The sequence below is a fragment of the Euleptes europaea genome, chromosome 21, assembly GCF_029931775.1.
Source record: "Euleptes europaea isolate rEulEur1 chromosome 21, rEulEur1.hap1, whole genome shotgun sequence".
NCBI classification, from domain to species: domain Eukaryota; kingdom Metazoa; phylum Chordata; class Lepidosauria; order Squamata; family Sphaerodactylidae; genus Euleptes; species Euleptes europaea.
In genome coordinates this window covers 2,680,593-2,701,126 of record NC_079332.1, presented here as the reverse complement: position 1 = coordinate 2,701,126, position 20,534 = coordinate 2,680,593, and the positions used below count along the sequence as shown (strand labels likewise).

At 44.6% G+C, this 20,534-nt stretch overlaps 1 protein-coding gene across 1 annotated transcript in view; it reads right to left on the bottom strand.

The window, feature by feature from the left end:
• Positions 1 to 20,534, bottom strand: part of SNX29 (sorting nexin 29) — an 82,398-nt gene that overhangs the window by 33,076 nt on the left and 28,788 nt on the right. Inside the window, exons 15-17 of the mRNA XM_056866565.1 lie at positions 12,392 to 12,508; positions 3,692 to 3,747; positions 2,797 to 2,878 (exon numbers count right to left, since the gene is read on the bottom strand). Coding sequence (XP_056722543.1) covers positions 2,797 to 2,878; positions 3,692 to 3,747; positions 12,392 to 12,508 — 255 coding nt within the window. The remainder of the gene's footprint in view (positions 1 to 2,796; positions 2,879 to 3,691; positions 3,748 to 12,391; positions 12,509 to 20,534) is intronic.

The window sequence follows — 20,534 nt, the reverse complement described above, 5'->3', positions numbered from 1 at the left end:
GTGAGGTAGGTGGGGCTGAGAGAGCTCTTAAGAGAACTGTGACTGGCCCAAGGTCACCCAGCTGGCTTCGTGTGGAGGAGTGGGGAAACCAACCCGGTCCACCAGATTAGCATCTGCCACTCACGTGGAGGAGTGGGGAATCGAACCCGGTTCTCCAGACCAGAGTCCGCCGCTCCAAACCACCGATCTTGACAAATAGTTTTCTCAAGAAATATACTGGCTTTAAAAATACTGCCATTCTCTTTGGAAGACTCAGGGATAGACTGCAGCTCCTCCTGCTCCCACGCATTACAACAGGGGCGTATTTTTAGCTCCTCTTAGTGAGCGCTGCAGTTATGTAATGCAGAGGTGAGAACAGTCCGGGATTTTTCACTCACAGAATACTTCCCCCATTCATTTTTGAATTTCTAATCAGATGCGTTTGTAGCGAGCTATATATAATTGTTCTCTTGGGCAGAGAAATTAATTTTGGCTGGGAGAAAACCAAAGCAGTTAAGGACACGGAGCCCAGGAGGACCGCCCAGGAACGATTGTGGCTGTGTAGCATGCCTGAATATCCATAGGACCAAACAGGTAGAACGAAATCTCAGGCAGTTGCAAAAGCCTGCTTTGCCTTTACAAAGAAGTGGGAAAATAATTCTCGCCAGTGTGGGCACGATATCTACTCTTAAGGCAGCTGGGTACTCAGGGTCTCCGCTGAAGAGGCACTAGCATGGGCAGTTGCCATGCCTGAAGACTTTTTTGGGAGTGTTTTAAGCTGCAGTCCTGCAGTCCAAGCTCTGCTCACGACCTGAGTTCTATCCCGACGGAAGTTGGTTTCAGGCAGCCGGCTCAAGGTCGACTCGGCCTTCCATCCTTCCGAGGTCGGTAAAATGAGCACCCAGCTTGCTGGGGGTAAAGGGAAGACGGCTGCGGAAGGCAACGGCAAACTACCCCGTAAACAAAAGTCTGCCTAGGAAACGTCAGGATGTGATGTCACCCCATGGGTCAGGAATGACCCGGTGCTTGCACAGAGGACCTTTACCTTTTTTTTACTCCTTCCTTCACCTAAACACGTCTCTCTCGCTCTCCCTTTTTGAGAAGGGGACAGCTGCGGAGGTTTGTCCGATGCGGAGCGAGGCAGACCATTGAGTGGGGCTCACCCCCTAGCTGGAAGGGGAAGCACTGCGAAGATCGTTTTTATAGCCCTGCTTGTGGAGTGAAAAGGGGCTGTGATCAATTTCAGGATACCTTCTTCCACTGATGGGGAACAACCATTCCCTTGACAAATCATTTGAAGAAGAAAGCGACTGGACACGCTGAAGTTCACTGCCTGCCCCGCATAAATTAAAAACAAAATCAATCTGATGCGCATCGTGGCTGCAGTAAATAAACCAGTTATCTTACACACACACATACACACACACAATATTTACAGGTGTTCTTTGGGGACAATTTCCACTTTCTCATGTTGTTTTCTCTTCTGTACCATGTGAAACGATTCCATCACAGCGAACAAACCAAAGTCAAATCACATTACACAAACTGGAATAATGGCAAAGTGAATTAGATGACATTATACACCCGCTTAACAAGATAGATGGGTTTTCTAACGTCAAATCTCGCTTTGAAAGCCCTACTGCAGATAGAGTGAAACATTTTGAAACAGCGGCAGAGGAGTAGAAGATAATTTGCAAGCCAATTTTCATACTGAGCAGTACAGGCTGCATTTGCCTGCACAATAAGGCTTGAGAGGTTTCTGCCTTGCTCATGCATACACACATCCATGTTCAAATTATTGTGAATATGGACATGGGTGAGAAGAATCAGAGTTGTGGCTACTACACCCCACCCCCAACTTTACTGCATTCAAGGGCACCTCAAAGTACCATTCACATACTTAGTTTATCCAAGGAATGGATTGTGTGTACAAGAGATGAGCATAGGCTTTGTGCAATCTTGAGTGTGTAGAGGGGGGGAGCAGAAAGTGCAACTCCCTTCGGTTAATTTGTACACAGGGCACCAAAACAAAGAAAATGAAGCTTGAAGTTCAAGGTTCATTTCCAAAGACAAATTAGCTAAAACTAAAATTACTGTGTGCATCTCGGAAGGCCCCTTAGCGGTCTAGTCCTAAAGCTGACGGCTCCTACTGAAAAAACGCAGCAGGTCAGCCAACGGCACTAGCAGAGGCAGAATGCCAAGGAGATCGTGACCAACGGAGAGGTGGGGGGAAAGGAGGAAATTTTACTGGAGAACATAAATACAGTTATTGTACTGAAGAGCCCTCGGCAAGTCGTACATGAAGAGAACTCAACGATCACCTCAAAAGTGTAACACAAACATGATATTTTAATGCAAATGCCTAAACCTGAAGGGAGATACATGCTGTAGCCGTAATACTGTGCTTGGTTACCATGTAAGATAAAATATGTATTCAGTGTACGCACATCATTTAGGTGGGATTCACTATCCTCTCAGGCAGATCTGCCTTAACAACACTAAAGTATTATTTTCTTACACGCTGGCATATTAAAATCACATGCATAATTGTGGGCCCTATCAGCAAAGGAAGTTAAGCTATTGGAAGACATTGTCAAGGTCCTAAGTTTGTGAATGCCACCTGAGATATTCACACAGCATACTTTCAAAACGATGCAATGGCCTCCCCAAAGCCACCCTGAGCCAACAGGAAAGGCAGGGAATAAATATTCAAATAAATTTAAAATGAGCCGCTATGACTCTTGTTGTTAAGCTTCTCTGTGGAGCGTTCTGCCAATACAAAGTGCAACTGGGGAAAAAGGGAATCATGAAACTTACCTGGTAAACATGAAATGCATTCGCTGCTTTTCCGCGGAGAAAGACGGAAGGAATCCAGACATTTATGAGAGCTCTGTTTGATCTGAATTTTAAAAGAGAGAGAGAGAGAGAAGGTTCCGCTTTGTCAGAGAGATCGTCTAAGGAAGAACACAGATGTATCTCCATCCATTTAAAGATCCATCCAGCGCCTATCTTTAAACCACTCTTTCAGTCGGATACCACAGTTTCAGACACTGGGGGCGAAAACGCACGATCGCTTTAGCCTCCTTTATTCCGTTTCAGCCGGGATTCAACCAGGATCGAATGTGTGTTCCATCCTGGCTGAATCCTGGCTGAAACAGGGAATAAAGCAACCATGCATTTTCACCCTGGTTCTCTAGTCAGATGAAAGGGGTGGCTTTGAGATTGCCGATAACCAATTGGAACTGCACAGCCAGTTTTTGGAATGGAGGGAGAGCCAGTTCCTCCTAAGATCAATTTGGTTTAGAATTGAGAGTTGGTGGGGGGGGGGGGAATAAGGATCCACAGAAAACTCACTGCTCAAACAAAATACATTCATCGTCACTCCAATATTTTCATTCCCAGAGAAGTTTAGACAAAAATTACCACGCAGTGGCTTGGCACACGGAAACAGGATTCCCTAGCTTATACCTGGAAAATCTTAATGGCCTCCAAGGTGCTACCGGACTCAAATCTAAGAGGCTCTACCAGTTGCCACAAAAAGGATATAGTGAACCCTTCCCCGGTGTAGATTATATCACCGGACAGAAAATACACTTATCCTTTAGCAACAACACCGAACTTGATCCCATCATTATTTCATCCATTTTCTTTTCTAACTCCCTAGAAACAGCAGCAAAAAATGATATCAAAATCACACTTTCCCTCAGCTTACATTTCAAAATCTGACAGACTTTGGTCTTCAGATGTTTGGCTGAGATCTCCGGGAACCTGCCGGGGAAAGAACAGAAAAAACAATTACATTACATATAAAGAGTGCTCTCCTTCTGCACAGCACTTAACATAAATTTAAATTTTCCATGATGGTGCCAACGTTACTAGGACACATTCAATTGCTTTACTGAAAAGAAATCTTGAGCTTGACCCAAATTAACCAACTTTACTTGGAGGAAAGTAAAAACTAAATCAAATTAATCAAAAGATTAATTAAATCCAAAGAGTTTCCGTCTAGACATTAGGAAGAATTTTCTAACAGTCAGAGCGGTTCCTCAGTGGAACAGGCTTCCTCGGGAGGTGGTGAGCTTTCCTTCCCTGGAGGTTTTTAAGAAGAGGTTAGATGGCCATCTGTCAGCAATGCTGATTCGATGACCTTAGGCAGTTCATGAGAAGGAGGGCATCTCGGCCATCTTCTGGTTGCTGGGGGTGTGTGGGGGGGAGGTAGTTGTGAGTTTCCTGCATTGTGCAGGGGGTTGGACTAGATGACCCTGGTGGTCCCTTCCAACTCAATGATTCTATTCTATGATTCTAACAAAATAAATTCCTAACAGCATTAACACATTGTCTTCTTCCATTGATAGATACAGGCCTCAGAGGATATGCAAAATTCTTGTTAGCTTGAACGTCCGCCCTGAACCTTCAACCTGTCTCCGGACCCTAATCAAAGGTCCCATATCTATAAAAACCACATCTGCCACCACCGCTCAGGATATTAAAGCCTTCTTTAAAATGCTTGCTTAATCCTTTTGTGAAGACAAAGGAAGAAACAGATATTAGATGGGGAGAAACCTGGTAGCCATGAGCACAGCGCAGCCTGGCTAGAAGCAGGCCTATTTTGAAAGTGCTGGCTCCAGTATTAGAAGACATTTTGGAAGTACTTAGGAAAAGCAAACCAGAATTTAAAGGGCGTTCAAGAGTTACAAAGCAGGAAACGTTGGAAAAATGGCAATAGGTATTTTGAAAAGAAAATATAAACATTCCGACTGACTAGCACCAGATACCAAAAGGCAGTCTTTTCTTTAAATCAAGATGGTTTGGGACACAATTCTCTCACTAAAAAAGAAGAAGCAGGGCATCTCAGATAACAGCTTTCCAGGCACGAAAAGCTACCGGACCCTGTCTCTTTGAAATCCATGATCTCTCCCATTGAATGAGAAAAAATTATACATGTGATAAAGGGAAATAGCTATCTAGCCAATTAAATTAATATACTGCACATAAAAAGTACAGGGTTTTTTTGGATCGACCCCCTCACAAACAGTGAACACATCAACAAGAGCTATGGGCCACTTCATACACAGGAAGCTGGTTTGCCCACCCTTTCAACAAGGAAGGAACTTGAAACGGCAAGTTGCTGGACAAAAAAAGAATTTTCACATCCTGACATTCCTCAGCAAAGAGGCAGTGTGGAGGCGATAATAGGACGGTGTGGGTGGGCTCTCAGCCTTAAAATATGGCTGTGGTGGGTGGGCTCTCGGCCTTAAAATTTGGCTGTGGTCAAGGTAGCTGGCCAGAGTTGTTGCAGTTGAAGAAGAAGAAGATGATGATGAAGAAGATGAAGAAGCTAGAGGAGATGATGATGACGAAGAAGACGAAGAAGGAGGAGGAGGAGGAGGAGGAGGAGGAGAAGAGTTGATTTTTATATGCCGACTTTCTCTACCTTAAGGGAGACTCAAACCAGCTTACAATCACCTTACCGTCCCCTCCCCACAACAGGCACCCAGCTGGCCTTATGTGTAGGAGGGGGGAAACCAACCCGGTTCACCAGATTAGCCTCCGCCGCTCATGTAGAGGAGTGGGGGAATCAAAACCCGGTTCTCCAGATCAGAGTCCGCCGCTCCAAACCACCACTCTTAACCCACTACACCACGCTGGCTCTCAATTTCTTTACAGAAACACTTGTGCCATTTCATACTGTATGGCTGTGCTCCCATGTCATTTCAAATGGGTTAAGAGGGACAGTAAGGTCCCCAAGAAATGTTGGGGTTCTGCTGGAACCGGTGAAATCCGAAAACCGCGGCAGCAGAGTATCTAACTGTAAGGAGCAAAATACTAGTTTTAGATTAAATCCCACAAATCTTCAAGGGAGTGAGCCTTTGATGTGGCCCACAAAAGTCTCAATTCCATATGCCACGATTTACTTTGCTATTCTTTACATTCTGAACCAAGGGAGGAATTTATTTTTAACCAGATGAGGGGCATTGTCAAGCCAAAATTGTATTCCCATCATCTAATCAAGGCAAATTTGTCGCAGAGAGGCCAGATTTGCAGCGGTTGCGCAAAAGCGGAGGGGGAAATATTTGCAGGGGTTAATTGGGTGGATTGTAGAGATGCTGTTTGACTCGTCCTTTTAAGTTCTGAGGGGGAGAAGAATACGGATTTCACTTTTGTACAACCCCAAGGGGGATTTCAGGGTTTTCAGCCTCCGCCAGCAAACAAGGCACAATCCTTTAGAAATGGAGGCCTGGCCTATACATAGGGGATGGGAATCGGGCAGTCAACTTCTGAGGTTATAACAGTAGACTGTATCACTTCTGAATGTCAGTGGAAAGCCGTGTCCTTTTAAATGCTTCCCGGCACGAAAAACTCCCTGCATGTAGAAAGCTAACCAGGCAGGGAGGGGGGCTGAGGTAGAAAAACCTCAGAAGCAGCTAAGTAAGACCATGGAGGAAGAGAAAAATCAATCGCCTGGACAGAACCAATGCTAAATAAACCAACTCTGATGGCAGCAAAGAAGGAACTGAGGGAAGGGGACCCTGCTTAGAGATGCCAACCTCCAGGTACTAGCTGGAGATCTCCTGCTATTACAACTGATCTCCAGCCAATAAGAGATCAGTTCCCCTGGAGAAAATGGCCGCTTTGGCAATTGGACTCTATGGCATTGAAGCCCCTCCCCTCCCCAAACTCCGCCCTCCTCAGGCTCTGGCCCAAAAACCTCCCGCCGGTGGCAAAGAGGGACCTGGCAACCTGGTTTCGTTGCCTTTGCTCTTTCCCCAAAGAGACCCGGCTGGTTTTCTGATATGCACTGCAGCAAGGGCCATAATAAGGAAGAACCCAGGATGTCCACACTTGTACGTCGCATGAAACCAAAGTTCAGCCTAACCACGGTTAAAAGATCAGCACGATGCCGTTTGATCTAGCTTGGCGCACCAGAACCACACTTGGTGAAATAACCAGACAGTGACTAAATTTAAGCCAACTCATGTGATATCAGAGCCCCGTGGAGCAGAGTGGTCAGCTGCAGTACTGCAGTCCAAGCTCTGCTCATGACTTGAGTTCGATCCCGACAGGAGTCGGTTTCAGGTAGCCGGCTCGAGGTCGACTCTGCCTTCCATCTCTCCGAGGTCGGGAAAATGAGGACCCAGCTTACTGGGGGTAAAGGGAGGACAACTGGGGAAGGCATTGGCAAACCACCCCATAAGCAAAAGTCTGCCTAGTAAACGTCAGGATGTGACGTCACCCCATGGGTCAGGAATGACCCGGTGCTTGCACAGGGGACCTTTACCTTTTACATGTGATAGCTGAACTGAGCCACTCACTATCTCTTGGATATTTAACTAGGATTCAACAGTTTACTAACTCCCTGACAAACTGCAGTCATAGTAAGCTAGGAAGTAAGCATCAAGTTCTTTAAAAAAAACAGTGTATAAGATTACGTTTAATTTTCCTTTATTTTTTTAATTAAAAAGAATTAGAAAAAAAATTACTCTGAAATTTATTCACTATACAAAATACTCTGAAGCAAGCACTGGGGAGCTGTGTTTTGGATAGCAGTAACCCTTACGCTAGGTGACCTTTAAATCTATGTTCTTTAAAAATGCATTGTAATTATGCTCCCATTATCTGCGCTATCAAAACCTGCTGATTATTTTTATCTAGAGGATTTCCAGGGGAGAGAGCTAGAGGAATTATGCACGAAGGCATCTAACCTTTGCAGAAAGGCATCTTGGTAATTGTGACTGGCGCTAGTGCCATTTCAAGAGCCCCATCTTTCTTGGGGCATCGTCTAGGATCTCTCTCTCTCTCTCCGTGCCCCAAACTGACCTTCTACAGGACAGTGGAGGAGAGGCAATGGGCATGGGTACTATGGCTAGGGGGAAATAAAGCTAGCGTGTGCTGTTCTTCTTGTCACCCACCTTTCTTTAACTAACAAGAGATTTCAGTCAGCTGCATTAACTGAGCACACACGATTCCAACACTTAGCAGAATGAAGCGCAGGGGGAAAAATACAACTTCACAGGACAACTCCTTTTCGACAGATTGGATGTGTTTGTCAAAGAGCAGCAGGGCATCCAAAGGCACCACAAGACTCTCAACGTGCTCAGATGAGTTTCAAGTAAAAAAAATAAAGTAAGGCTATTCCTCTCTAGCATATCATTTCTTCCCACCGTCATCCTCTCCATCTTGTCTGCATTCAGTTCAAGGCATCACATCCTGGAGAGACAGGGGTGGAGGGGCTGAGCCAAAAACCATGGCTTAGAAACAGATCCCTGCCAAGTTCAAAAGCCAAGGTGACACTTGAAGTGGAAAGAAACCCTGCAGACCAACAATGCTAACTTCTATCTTCAATTATTCACAGGAGCTAGAAAATGCCCGACGGACTGGAGGTCTAGACACAGTCTCTCCCTTCTCCCTTGCTCTAAAAATTCGAAGGCAGTACTGACTCCAGAGCTATCCCCCGCCCCATATCGAGCTTAAAAAGAGCAAGCCTGCATAGAAATTTTAACAGAGAGCCGAGAAAGGAAAGGGGGGGGGGAACACACCGCGGGAAGCAAGTCTGCAAATAAGTTTGCACTTGAAAGATCCCTCATGGTATATTCTCTTTCCATTCGCAGTGGCTCTAAAAAAGAAAACCAGCTTCGTAATCCATAAAAGTAAGAAACGCTTTCAGTATTTACAGACTTGGCACAGCCTCTGAATGCTGAAAACATTTTTTTTAAACATCTAGTTGCTTGGTTCTCTGCTGCATTTAAAGGGGGGGGGAAATGAGTCACACTTTGCATTCCACCCCCACCCCCCTGCAGAACGATGGATATTTTAAAGTTACCATACTAAAGCACGGCGTTTATTCTTCAGGGTCCCTGCAAAGCTGTAAGTTTTTTTTAAAAAAAAAAATCCTGAAGTTTGCAGAAGGAATAAAATTGTTAAATTCATTGTTTCAGCTGGAGACATTTAGGATTTATCCTCTGATGCTTTAAAGACATTTTGCAGCGGAGGGGGGGGGGAAGGAAAGCACTGGGGGTGGACAGGGTCATAGCGCAGTGTCGAGGCAAATGTTTTGAATGCATAAAGAACATACTGAACACAGGTAAATCTTGGTAGTCGGGTTGGCCAGAGATCTGCTGCTAATCGGAGGCCTTTTATGCATGGCTCTTTCACTCGCCGTCACTCCTTCGACGACTTCGGGTCTTTGTGTGGATTATGCATGCTGTTTCCAACCGTCAGAGGTCACCTCATGGTGGAGTGGTTAAGAGCGGTGGTTTGGAGAGGTGGAGTCTGATCTGGGGAACCGAGTTTGATTCCCCACTCCTCCACATGAGCGGCGGAGGCTAATCTGGTGAAGTGGATTTGTTTCCCCACTCCTCCACATGAAGCCAGCTGGGTGACCTTGGGCTAGTCACAGTTCTCTTTGAGCTCTCTCAGCCCCACCTGCCTCACAGGGTGCCTGTTCCGGGGAGGGGGAGGGAAGGTGATTGTAAGCCGGTTTGATTCTGCCTTAAATGGTGGAGAAAGTCAGCATTTAAAAACCAACTCTTCTTCTTTCTCTTCTTCCTCCTGCGTTTCGCACACGTTTTTCAGAAACCGGTTTTATCTCGAATTCGAAAAAGGCGGGCAAACTCTAAGGAGATACATCTTCCCATCTCTAAGGTAGGCTGGCGTCCTAAAATTTGAGTTCCAGTTTGCCCACCATACCCAAAAAACCAACACCAAAATCCCCATTTTAAATTAGCTTTTAAATTGACATTGTGGCTTCAACTCCATATTAACTCTCCCCCTGTAAATGACATGTGGTGTGTAATTAAATACATCTGTCCAGACACTTTGGGGCTGCCAACGTTACTTTTATAGCTGCAAAAAAGGAACAATTCCATAGATGTTGCTGTAGACTTCCATGCTCCAAGACAACAAATATATTGTGCATGCTCCTATGGGAAGGTACATAAAGACTTCTTCGAAAGAGGAAACTATCAGCGGTTCCCACACCTATGCCTGACATTTCTATTTTCATTTCTTCCCCTTCCTCCTTTCTATCCTTGCTATTTGAGAAACTCGGGAAATAACAGCAAATTGTTTTTTGTCTACAACTGCTTATACAGTGCATTTACACTTGACAGACTGAATAAGTTACCGTTAACTTATGTCCCGAAATTTCTTAGCTTCCATCTTTTAGAAAAAGGAAATTGTTCAAGCAATTACGCACACTTTGCAAAGTGCATCAAATCCATATACTTGAGCAATGAGGGATCTTGTATATAAATGCAAACTTGTTTGCCGATTGCAAGAGAAATGAAAAATGCAGTTACGGAAAGAACATCCATCCCAAGAGGGATCTCTTGACAGATTTAAAATACGTTTTACAAACTTCTCTCTCGGCTAGACTGTTTAAAACTATTTTTTGTGTGCAAAGAGGTTAAGATACTTCCACTTGCCCCTAACAAGCTTACTTCTTCGCAGAAGACGTCAGAAAACTATTAACTTGGTAAGTTCCTCTCCTTTCTACAGCTCGGTCAGCTGCAGCACTCTTCACTGTATCACCTGAAACATTCTTTTTATCCTTCTTTATTCAAACTTAACCTTTCCTTTAGAAGCTCCTTGATCCACTGATCTTGAGCAGCATAAAACTAATGTTTGAGGGATATAAGGCCTGAAATAAATCTTGCCACTGACAATGTAGCCTTGGGATCCTTGTCACTCAATAAAAAAGGCATTATGTCAGAGATAGAGGCATTCGATTTATATGTTAAAAGGGGAGAGATATAACTTTCCCATGGTGGCCACAGAACTCTCGGTCTCCCATCCTTGGGAGATTTATTCTGCCCCTATGTTTGCTGACCTTTCTGCACCGAGCAACGCTGTGTGTGGGTGGGGAGGAAGGCATGCGGAAACAGGTTCCTGAGCCATACATTTCTGCTAATTGTTAAATTGGTTTTGTTATGGTGTGTGTGTGTGTGTGTGTGTTAAGTGCCGTCAAGTCGCTTCTGACTCATGGCAACCCTATGAATCAATGTTCTCCAAAATGTCCTATCTTTGACAGCCTTGCTCAGGTCTTCCAAACTGAGGGCTGTGGCTTCCTTTATTGAGTCAGTCCATCTCTTGTTGGGTCTTCCTCCTTTCTTGCTGCCCTCAACTTTTCCTGGCATTATTGTCTTTTCCAGTGACTCTTGTCGTTTCATAATGTGACCAAAATACGACAGCCTCAGTTTAGTCATTTTAGCTTCTAGGGTCAGTTCAGGCTTGGTTTGATCTATAACCCACTGATTCATCTTTTTGGCGGTCCCCGGTATCCGTAACCCTCTCCCCCAACACCACATTTCAAAAGAGTCTACTTTCTTCCTATCAGCTTTCTTCCTTGTCCAGCTCTCACACTCATACACAGTAAAAGGGAATACGATGGCATGAATTAACTTGGCCAGTGACACATCCTTACACTTCAGAATCTTCTCTAGCTCTTTCATGGCTGCCCTTCCCAGTCTCAATATCTTTTTGATTTCTTGGCTGCAGTCTCACTTTTGGTTGATGACGGAGCCAAGGAATAGAAAACCTTTAACAATTTCAATTTCCTTATTGTCAATCTTTAAGTTGTGTAATTCTCCTGTAGTCATTCCTTTTGTCTTCTTGATGTAGTCCTGCTTTGGCACTTTCTCTTTTAACTTTCAGCAGCAGTCCTTTGTTATGGTGACCCTGTTGGTATTTTTGCTGCTTCATTCCAGCACTACCCTATGCATGTTTTCTTGGAAGTAAATAAGAACTCAGTGGGGATTGGTCCCAACCGAACATGCATAAGTCTGCAACGCTAGTTTGTTTTGCTTTTTGTGATGTTCTCTCTTGTTTTGATTGGATTATTGCTTGCATTTTAATCTGGTTTTTAAAAAAAATTATGCATTATCCGTTTTGTAGATCAGTCTGATCAAAAAGGAAGGAAATAATGTAAACAAATAGCAATGAAACAAGAAGCAGAGACACCATGATAGTGCATATCAGTGGAGCAGTATGGGAACCCTTTGACAAGGAAGCTGAAGTTCCCTTGGAAACACATGCTCATGTGTGAGTTACGTGCCATCAAATTGTTTCCGAAATGGCGACTCTGTGAATTAATGCCCTTCAAAACATCCTATCATCATAACAGCTTGATGAGGTCTTGCAAACTGAAGACCATGGCTGGAGTCGATCTCATCTCGTGTTGGGCCTTCCTCTTTTCCTGCTACCTTCAACTTTTCCTTGCGTTATTGTCTTTTCCAGTGAGTCTTGCCTTCTCCTAAGCGTACGCGATATGAATTCCAAGGAGGTGGCTGTTACTCTGGGTTTGAATTTTAGGGGGAAACTGGATACGATCCGGAACTTTACACGTATACGTTTTACGAGCTTTTCTGCCTCTGCAGCACGAAAGGTTTAGAATGCGCACTAAAATGAAACATACCGGTCCTCTCAGGTCGATGAGTTCCTGCCTCATCTGGGACACAAGCGCCTCCTTCGCCAGCAACGCCCGATGCAGCCTGTCATTGAACTCGATCAGCTCTCCGTGCATTTCGGCCACCTGCAAAAGATGCAAAACAAGCGACAGGGTCTGAGCGGACAATGCTGGCTTTGATGGATCAGCTACAGCTAGTGGCAGATATGAGAAAATTACAAACCAAAGAGGTTGAGCTGAAAAATGCCAAAATTACAAATATATAAATTTTAATAAGGTGCACATATAGATTAAAAACATGAAACTCCTAGTAAAAGCAGACACTTACACATGCAACATATACAAACGTGAACAACTGCGATGTACAATCTTTCATTGACCAATATGAGATCCAAAAAGGACCAGACGCGTTCTGGCCTGGAAAGGCCTTCTTCAGTGGTCAGTACAGAATTATAACTTATCACACATCCTAATAATATTATCATATCATAATATGTAGTAAGAAATATCTAAAAGCCCTTTAGAAAGGAAAGCAGGAAAGCAGGAAAAGGGGGGGAGGGGAGAGAGAGGGGGGGAGGGGAGGGGGAGGGGAGGGGGAGGGGAGGGGGAGGAGTCTGGATGGTATCACTTGTTGTGATATGAGAAGGAAGAAGAAGAGTTGGTTTTTCTATGCCGGCTTTCTCTACCCGTTAAGGCAGAATCAAACTGGCTTACAATTGCCTTCCCTCCCCCTCCCCACAACAGACACACCCTGTGGGGTAGGTGAGGCTGAGAGAGTGTGACTTGCCCAAGGTCACCCAGCTGGCTTCGTGTGTAAGAGCCGGGAAGCAAATCCAGTTCACCAGATTAGCCTCTGCCGCTCATGGGGAGGAGTGGGGAATCAAACCCGGTTCTCCAGATCAGACTCCACCACTCCAAACCACCGCTCTTAACCACTACACAGTGATGGAGAGACTTAGCAATTTTATTTATGCATTGATTTTAGCTGATGAACAGTTTATGATAGAATATGATTTTTTTTCATGATGCTCGTACTAATGTATGCCATAATGATGTTATTATGCCAATAAAGGTTTACGTATGTGTGTGTGACTTTGATGGACCAAGGGTCCGATTCAGTATAAGGCAGCTTCACGGGTTCGTTACTGAAATGTGTGCATTCCATCCTATATCCATATTAGGTTTGCTTAATTCCAGCCCTTCGCTGCCTTCTTCTCTGCGCTTGCTCTGCTTTCTCTTCTACTTAATTCCATTGCAGGGACTCACTTCACAGCCTCGTTTGATTTAATTAAAGACTCCCTCATTAATTACTCAACGCTAGGTTGTTTGGATAAGATCAAACACACAATGTCTTCCATGCTAGCAATTAAAGCATTCTTTATTCATATCCCAGTTGTTTCCTGAACAATCAGCCTCAAGACAACAGTTCCACTTCACCATAAAAAGCAACTAGTCAGCTTCTTCAACCTATATAAATTATATAGTGAAACATGATATATATATATTTTTGTAAACGCAGTGTGGCATATGGTAACCTGTCACTCTTCACAAGGGATCTGAATTCAAAATGGAAACAGGATATATTAGCAAACCAAAAGGTTTCTGCTGGGAGATAGCTCACCAATCACCACGCAGGTCCCAAAATACTGTCCAGTAGCAATGAACCTACGTCGCCTCAATGTACTTCCTTAAATCTGTGGAAATGTAAAATTGGATGATTCCTAATTTTGTTGGCCTCGGTTGTAAACATATACTCTGTATGGTCCGTTTCTGTTTTACCTGGCATACTAGCCTCAAATAAAATTTAAATTTATCATTATTTATTAACAAACCTCAAATTCTGAAACTCAAATTTGCATGCAGAGGCAAAATTTCAGAATCCGACAATGAAACCCTAAAGAGAACTGCATCCTCCCGAGCCTGATCGTTTTTGCTTGATCAGGATGCATTGTTCTGATAAACAGCAGAGGTGGTTTGCCATTGCCTTCCTCTGCATAGTGACCCTGGACTTCCTTGGTGGTCTCCCATCCAAGTTCTAACCAGGGCCGACCCTGCTTAGCTTCTGAGATCTGACGAGATTGGGCGAGCCTGGGCCATCCAGTTCAGGGCATCTCCTTCCAAAACTTCCCTTAAAGAATCTGCCACTAGGAAAAGAAAACCAAGGCAGCAGCAAAAAGACAATTGCCTGTGGGGCGCTTGGACGTCACCGCACATTCTCTGGATTGCAGCCAACGTTTCAACATTTCAGTGGAGATGGCAAAGAATACAGCAATCAGTACTGAAAGAAAAACAGTGAGCCATAGATGGGGAATCACAAAATCACACAAGGTTGGAAGAGACCACAAGGGCCATCCAGTCCAACTCCCTGCCATGCAGGATCCCACAATCAAAGCTCTCCTGACAGATGGCCAGCCAACTTCTGCTTAAAGACCTCCAAAGATGGGGACACCCCCCACCCCGAGGCAGTGCATTCCACCGTCGAACCACCCTCACCGTCAGAAAGTTCTTCCTAATGTTTAGGTGGAATCGTTTTTCTCTTAGTTTAAATCCATTACTCCGTGTCCTAGTCTCTGAAGCAACAGAGAACAAGCTAGTTCCCTCAAATATTTAAACATGGCTATCATGTCACCCCTTAACCTTCTCTTCTCTAGACTAAACAAACCCAGCTCCTTAAGTCTCTCCTCATAGGGCATACATTCCAGACCTTTGACCATTCTGGTCGCTCTCCTCTGGACACGCTCCAGCTTGTCAACATCCTTCTTAAATTGTGGAGCCCGAAACTGGACACAGTATTCCTATTCTCATCTTTAAAAACACACACACTCACACAAATGCACCCAAGTCATTCAAAAGCCAACATTCTGAACCATGGATAAACTGTGCAGTTGAGCACAAATTTGTGTGTCTTATTTGCACATGCATGCATACTGATGCTCGTGGCGCACAGTTAAAACTCTGATTGTTCCAACTTTGCAGGGATTCTGAGACTTCTGACGGGCATTGCCAAATATACGTGAGAGACAGTGTGGTGTAGTGGCTAAGAATGATGGTTTGGAGCGGTGGACTCTGACCTGGTGGCTGTTGTGGGGAGGGGAAGGGAAGGCGATTGTAAACCGGTTTGATTCTGTTTTAAGTGGTGCTTAAGATTAGCAGCACAGCACAGACTACGCATGCAGCTAGTATTGGGTTCAACCACAGTGGGTTCAACCACTGCCTGAGACCCTGGAGAGTCAAAGTGGGTAGTACTGTGTAGAGGAACCATTGGTCTGATTCAGTAGAAAAGAAGAAGAAGAAGAGTTGGTTTTTATATGCCGACTTTCTCTATCATTTAAGGGAGACTCAAACCAGTTTACAACCACCTTCCCTTCCACTTCACATGCTCATAAGCTGGGTCGCAGTCAACAGAATGGTTTGCTTGTAAGGTCCCTGGTCCCTTGGCATCTCCACTAAGAAGGAGGGTCTGGTAGCAAAGTTGGCAGAGACCCCTTGCTACCTTTGAAGCACCCATTACCAGTCAGAGCAGACCATACATGGTGCGAATTGGTATAAAGCAGCCTCGTGTGTCTATTTTCACAGACTTTTCTTTAAAGGCTTTTCTTTAGAAAGGAAGAACCAACCCAAGGTAACGGAGGGGGCCAATGTTCCGTGCCCGCCACCAGACCCCACATACAAACGAACGAGATACGTGGGCCTTCTATTAATCCAACACCAAGGCCAAACCTAGGAGAACATCCTCAAACTAGCATATAAACGACACACAGAGTGTCAAAGATGAGATCTTAATTAAAAGATCGGTGCGCTCGTACGCTGGAGAGCGTGCGATCAAGATGGCGCAAGGCGCGAACAAGAGAGTTTGCCGGAAGAGAGCGGAGGATCGAGTTTTAATGGGTGAGGCCCACTGCAAGCTCAAATCACGCTTTTTTTAGGTCCAATTCTTATCTTTCTACTTCCTCGTATCAGAGGGGGAAAGGGCAATGCAGCATGAGATTTAATTTGTCTGGCATGTTGTGCAACAATTTACCTGGTTTCATACTATTGTAGTAATTATCACTCATGAGAAGCCAAAGAGTTATACTAACTCTGGGTTCAATTACTTGCTCTATAATTACCACAAGTTCCCTGCTGGCACCCATTTTTATTCTCCCCACCATCAATAAACCCTCACACATTTTTCAATTGCTAATTTGCTCACTGCCAGTTTCTTTTTCCTTTAATGTTATTTTTTAAAGGATAAAGCAGCAAATAAGCTGGTCTAATTATGAACTTTTCCCACCACAAATGGAAGAATATCTGAATTACAATGCAAAAGAGTATACATTTACAGTTACGGCCATTGGCCAGCATAAAATAACAAAGCAGCGCAAGAGTATAAGAGATCTTGTTCTTTAAAAAATATATAGCTTGGTTGGAAGACGAAGATGAAGATGAAGACGAAGACGAAGAAGAGTTGTTTTTTATATGCTGATTTTCTCTACCATTTAAGGAAGAATCAAACCGGCTTACAATCACCTTCCCTTCCCCTCCCCACAACAGACACCCTGGGAGGTAGGTGGAGCTGAGAAAGCTCTAAGAGAACTACGACTGGCCCAAGGTCACCCAGATGGCTTCATGGGGAGGAGTGGGGAAACCAACCCGTTTCACCAGATAAGCATCCACCGCTCACGTGGAGGAGCGGGGAATCAAACTCGGCTCTCCAGATCAGAGTCCGCCACTCCAAACCACCGCTCTTAACCACTACACCATGCCGGAGAAGAAGAAGAGATGTTTTCTATACCCGCTTTTCTCTACCTTTAAGGAGCCTCAAAGTTTTGTCAGGATCAGGGCCACAAAAGTGCCTCATAAAACCCTCCAGTCGCTACCTGAACATAGCTGGTGGAACGGGCCTAAACCAACTCCTGCTGCTTGCTTTATTCTTGCACACTTCCTGTCACAGTTGTTACTGCATCAAAAGGGTGCTTGAAGTTGCTTTGCCCTGAAGTCACGGTTGCTATTTCATGAATATGTAACATGCGCGAGCTTACACAGAGCAGGAGGGGCGGAGGAAGAAACACACCAAAAACACACAACTTGGCCTCAGCCTTTCAATCCCGCTGCTTTCAGGGGGCTCTTTTCAAGCTGCCAAACATCTGTTTGCGACCAAAATTCAGAGGGATAAACAAGACGCGAAAAAGAACCCTTTCCTCACCTGATTCTCCAAAAAGAATCCTGAAATCCAGTACCATAAATCGCAGAAGAATTGAGTTCGGCTTGCTTTTTTTTTTTTTTTTTTAATATAGATAACTCCTGACACCCCACTATTTATGCAGCAACGCATGTCACGAAAAAAAGAACAGGCTTATTCTGCAATGCTCTTGTCAGGTCCTGACAGTTGTATTAAGGATACGTGAAAGCACTGTTTTCATACAAGATGTTACAGACATGGCAAGCAGAAATCGGAGGGTGGGGTGGCTACTGCAGCCGAGACCAGCCTTCTACTCTCGACAGCACCAATTAAGACTGCCAAACATTATACCACTATGGCCCTAGCACAAGGCAAAACAGTAAATAAAGTTGCAGAATATAACGCTGTATGCTTAACAACTCCAAACGTTGCCACAAGCGGGGGGAAAGGGGTATAAAACAGAAGCTGCGCTTCCAATTCTCACCACGTCCGAATTTGGCCGTGTGCATTAACATGCCTTACCTTTTGTGCAGACAGTCTAGTTCAGATATAAATATCACACAGGTGCCGATATTCCGCTATCCAAAGGCAACCTGCTCCATCTGGTGAACAAGAACACCTGGAAACTATTTTGGATGCCGGCTTGGTTCAAATCATCACACTCTCTTTAGATGTGGCTACGGCAATCGAAGTGTATATGTGCTGTGCGTTCCTTTTAAAAATATATGGTTCAACAGGCACTGTGTCTTCAGCAAAAAAAAAAAAAAAAAAACTACCTAAAAGGTAGCCTTTCAAAGGACAGTATTCTGCTTTAGAAAAGCACCCTTGGAGAAAACAGATGCTTCGGAGGGTGGATTCTATGGCCCTGTACCCCACTGAGGTCCCTCCCTCCTAGGGGTGCCAGCCTTCAGATTGGTCCTGGAGATCCCCCAGAATTACAGCTCATCTCCAGAGTAAAGAGATCAGTTCCCTTGGAGAAAATGGATGCTTTGGAGGGTGGGCATTGTACCAGAAGGAAGCCCCAAACAAAGGAACGGCTCCCCTTTTCAGACCCCACCCTCACGTGTGCTCTGGGGTCTTCAGCCAATCTGGGTGCTAAGATTTGGGTCTCCAGCCCGCCAAACCTGCACCCTCCGATCAAGTGGTGTGAACATATGAAAGGAGGGCTGGTGTGTTGTCTCTCCCAGCTGGAAAGGATGGCATTTTCCGGCAAAGAGCATCTTTCCCCCTTCTTCCTAGCCATGAAAACACCTGGACCTCCTTCCAGCATCATCATTTTCAAGACATCTCCTGTTCCCACCCCCAAGCTCACTACAGTGTGTTATCTGTGTTATACATGCAAGTTAGTGCTCATTATCTGCCATTATGTTTTTCTTTCTTCCATGGACAGCTGGTGTTTGCATGAACTTGACTTCTTAGAGAAATATTACACAATTGATTGCCTACTGAATTCCAGTACACACACTCCAAAATGTCCTGATGTAATTACACAGCATTTGAAGTTGTGATCCTTTAAATGACTGATGCAAAAGTCCTGATTGGATCAGGATCATTTATTGGTCTCCCCTATATCATTATGATTAACGTACTTCACAACTGTTTTATCTATTGTTCTGTGAGCCCGCTATACTTCAGTTGTGACAGCTGCAGATTAGATATTTTAGTTTGGTTAATTATAAAGTGTTCTGCAATAGCAAGTATACATAGAATTGGAGGAGGGGGGAAATCTAGAACCCTAGAGCTGCACAGTGATTGTGAAAGCAGTCTTATCCTGCTGACTGCAAAATACAGTGACAGGTTACTTTTGCAATAAGAAGAAGAGTTGGTTTTTATATGCCGACTTTCTCTACCTTCTAAGGAGAACCAAAGAGTCTTATAACCGCCTTCCCTTTTTCTCCCCACAACAGACACCTTGTGAGGTAGGTGGGGCTGAGAGAGTTCAGAGAGAACTGAGACTAGCCCAAGGTCACCCAGCAAGCCTCCTGTGGAGGAGTGGGGAAACCAACCCAGTTCACCAGATTAGAGTCCGTGGCTCGGGTGGAGTGGGGAATCAAAGAAAAGACTCAGATCTCCCTTGTAAATTTACAGCTGAAACTGGAAAATACGATTTCTGAAATGCTGAAGAGATAAGTAATTTTTACAAATGCAAGCGAATATAGAAAGGAAGTTGTGTGTGTGTGTGTGGGGGGGGGGAATAAACATATCCATGCAGCCAGTTATTTCCAGAACCACGAACTCATGAAGCTTTGTTACCAGGAAGATGCAACGATCCTTAGAAGCTACTGACAGAAATCTGTATCCTGCGGCAAAAAAGAGGAGCAACAATTGTTCATAGATTGTGTCACAACGACACCCGGACATCTGGAAAAGGTGCTCACAGTTATTTCTACCAAGTAATTCCTGACACAGTAACGGCAACGTGGATTGTTTTCTCCCCACCCGCTTGGGGACAATTGAGTGTCTTTCACTGCCGCAGCCGTCTGCCCCTGACTTCATTTTCCTGGCCGCTCAAAGTAAAGGAGCCATTTATGTGCAACCTGCCTCTCCCGACCACGGGAACGATCAAAGCATTCCGTTTTGCTTCTTTCGCTCAAAGGTGCAAAGGCGGGAAATTCCTTTTCGTTTTGGTGCAATCTGATTTAGCTAAATATTTGCAAACATTACACGCTCTACCCCCCCCTTCCAAACAAACAGTTCTCTAAACTGTAAGCAAGGTGTGCTTTAAGTGTAAATTTCACGGCTACAAAGATCTTCAGACGTTTGCATGGCCCTTCGCAGTCCCAAGCACTGAAAAGCCTTCGACTTGGTCATCTGAGCATTCACCTTCAGAGGACGCTTGTTTCCTACACACCAATAAGAGGTTCACGTTGAGAGACCAGACCTGACCACGCCTCTCGTAAAGCTTATGAGCTTTGCCAGCACTCTCCGTGCGTGCCATGTACAAATTACATACTCTGAATGCATAAAGGGAAGCAAGTGTGCACGTACGCG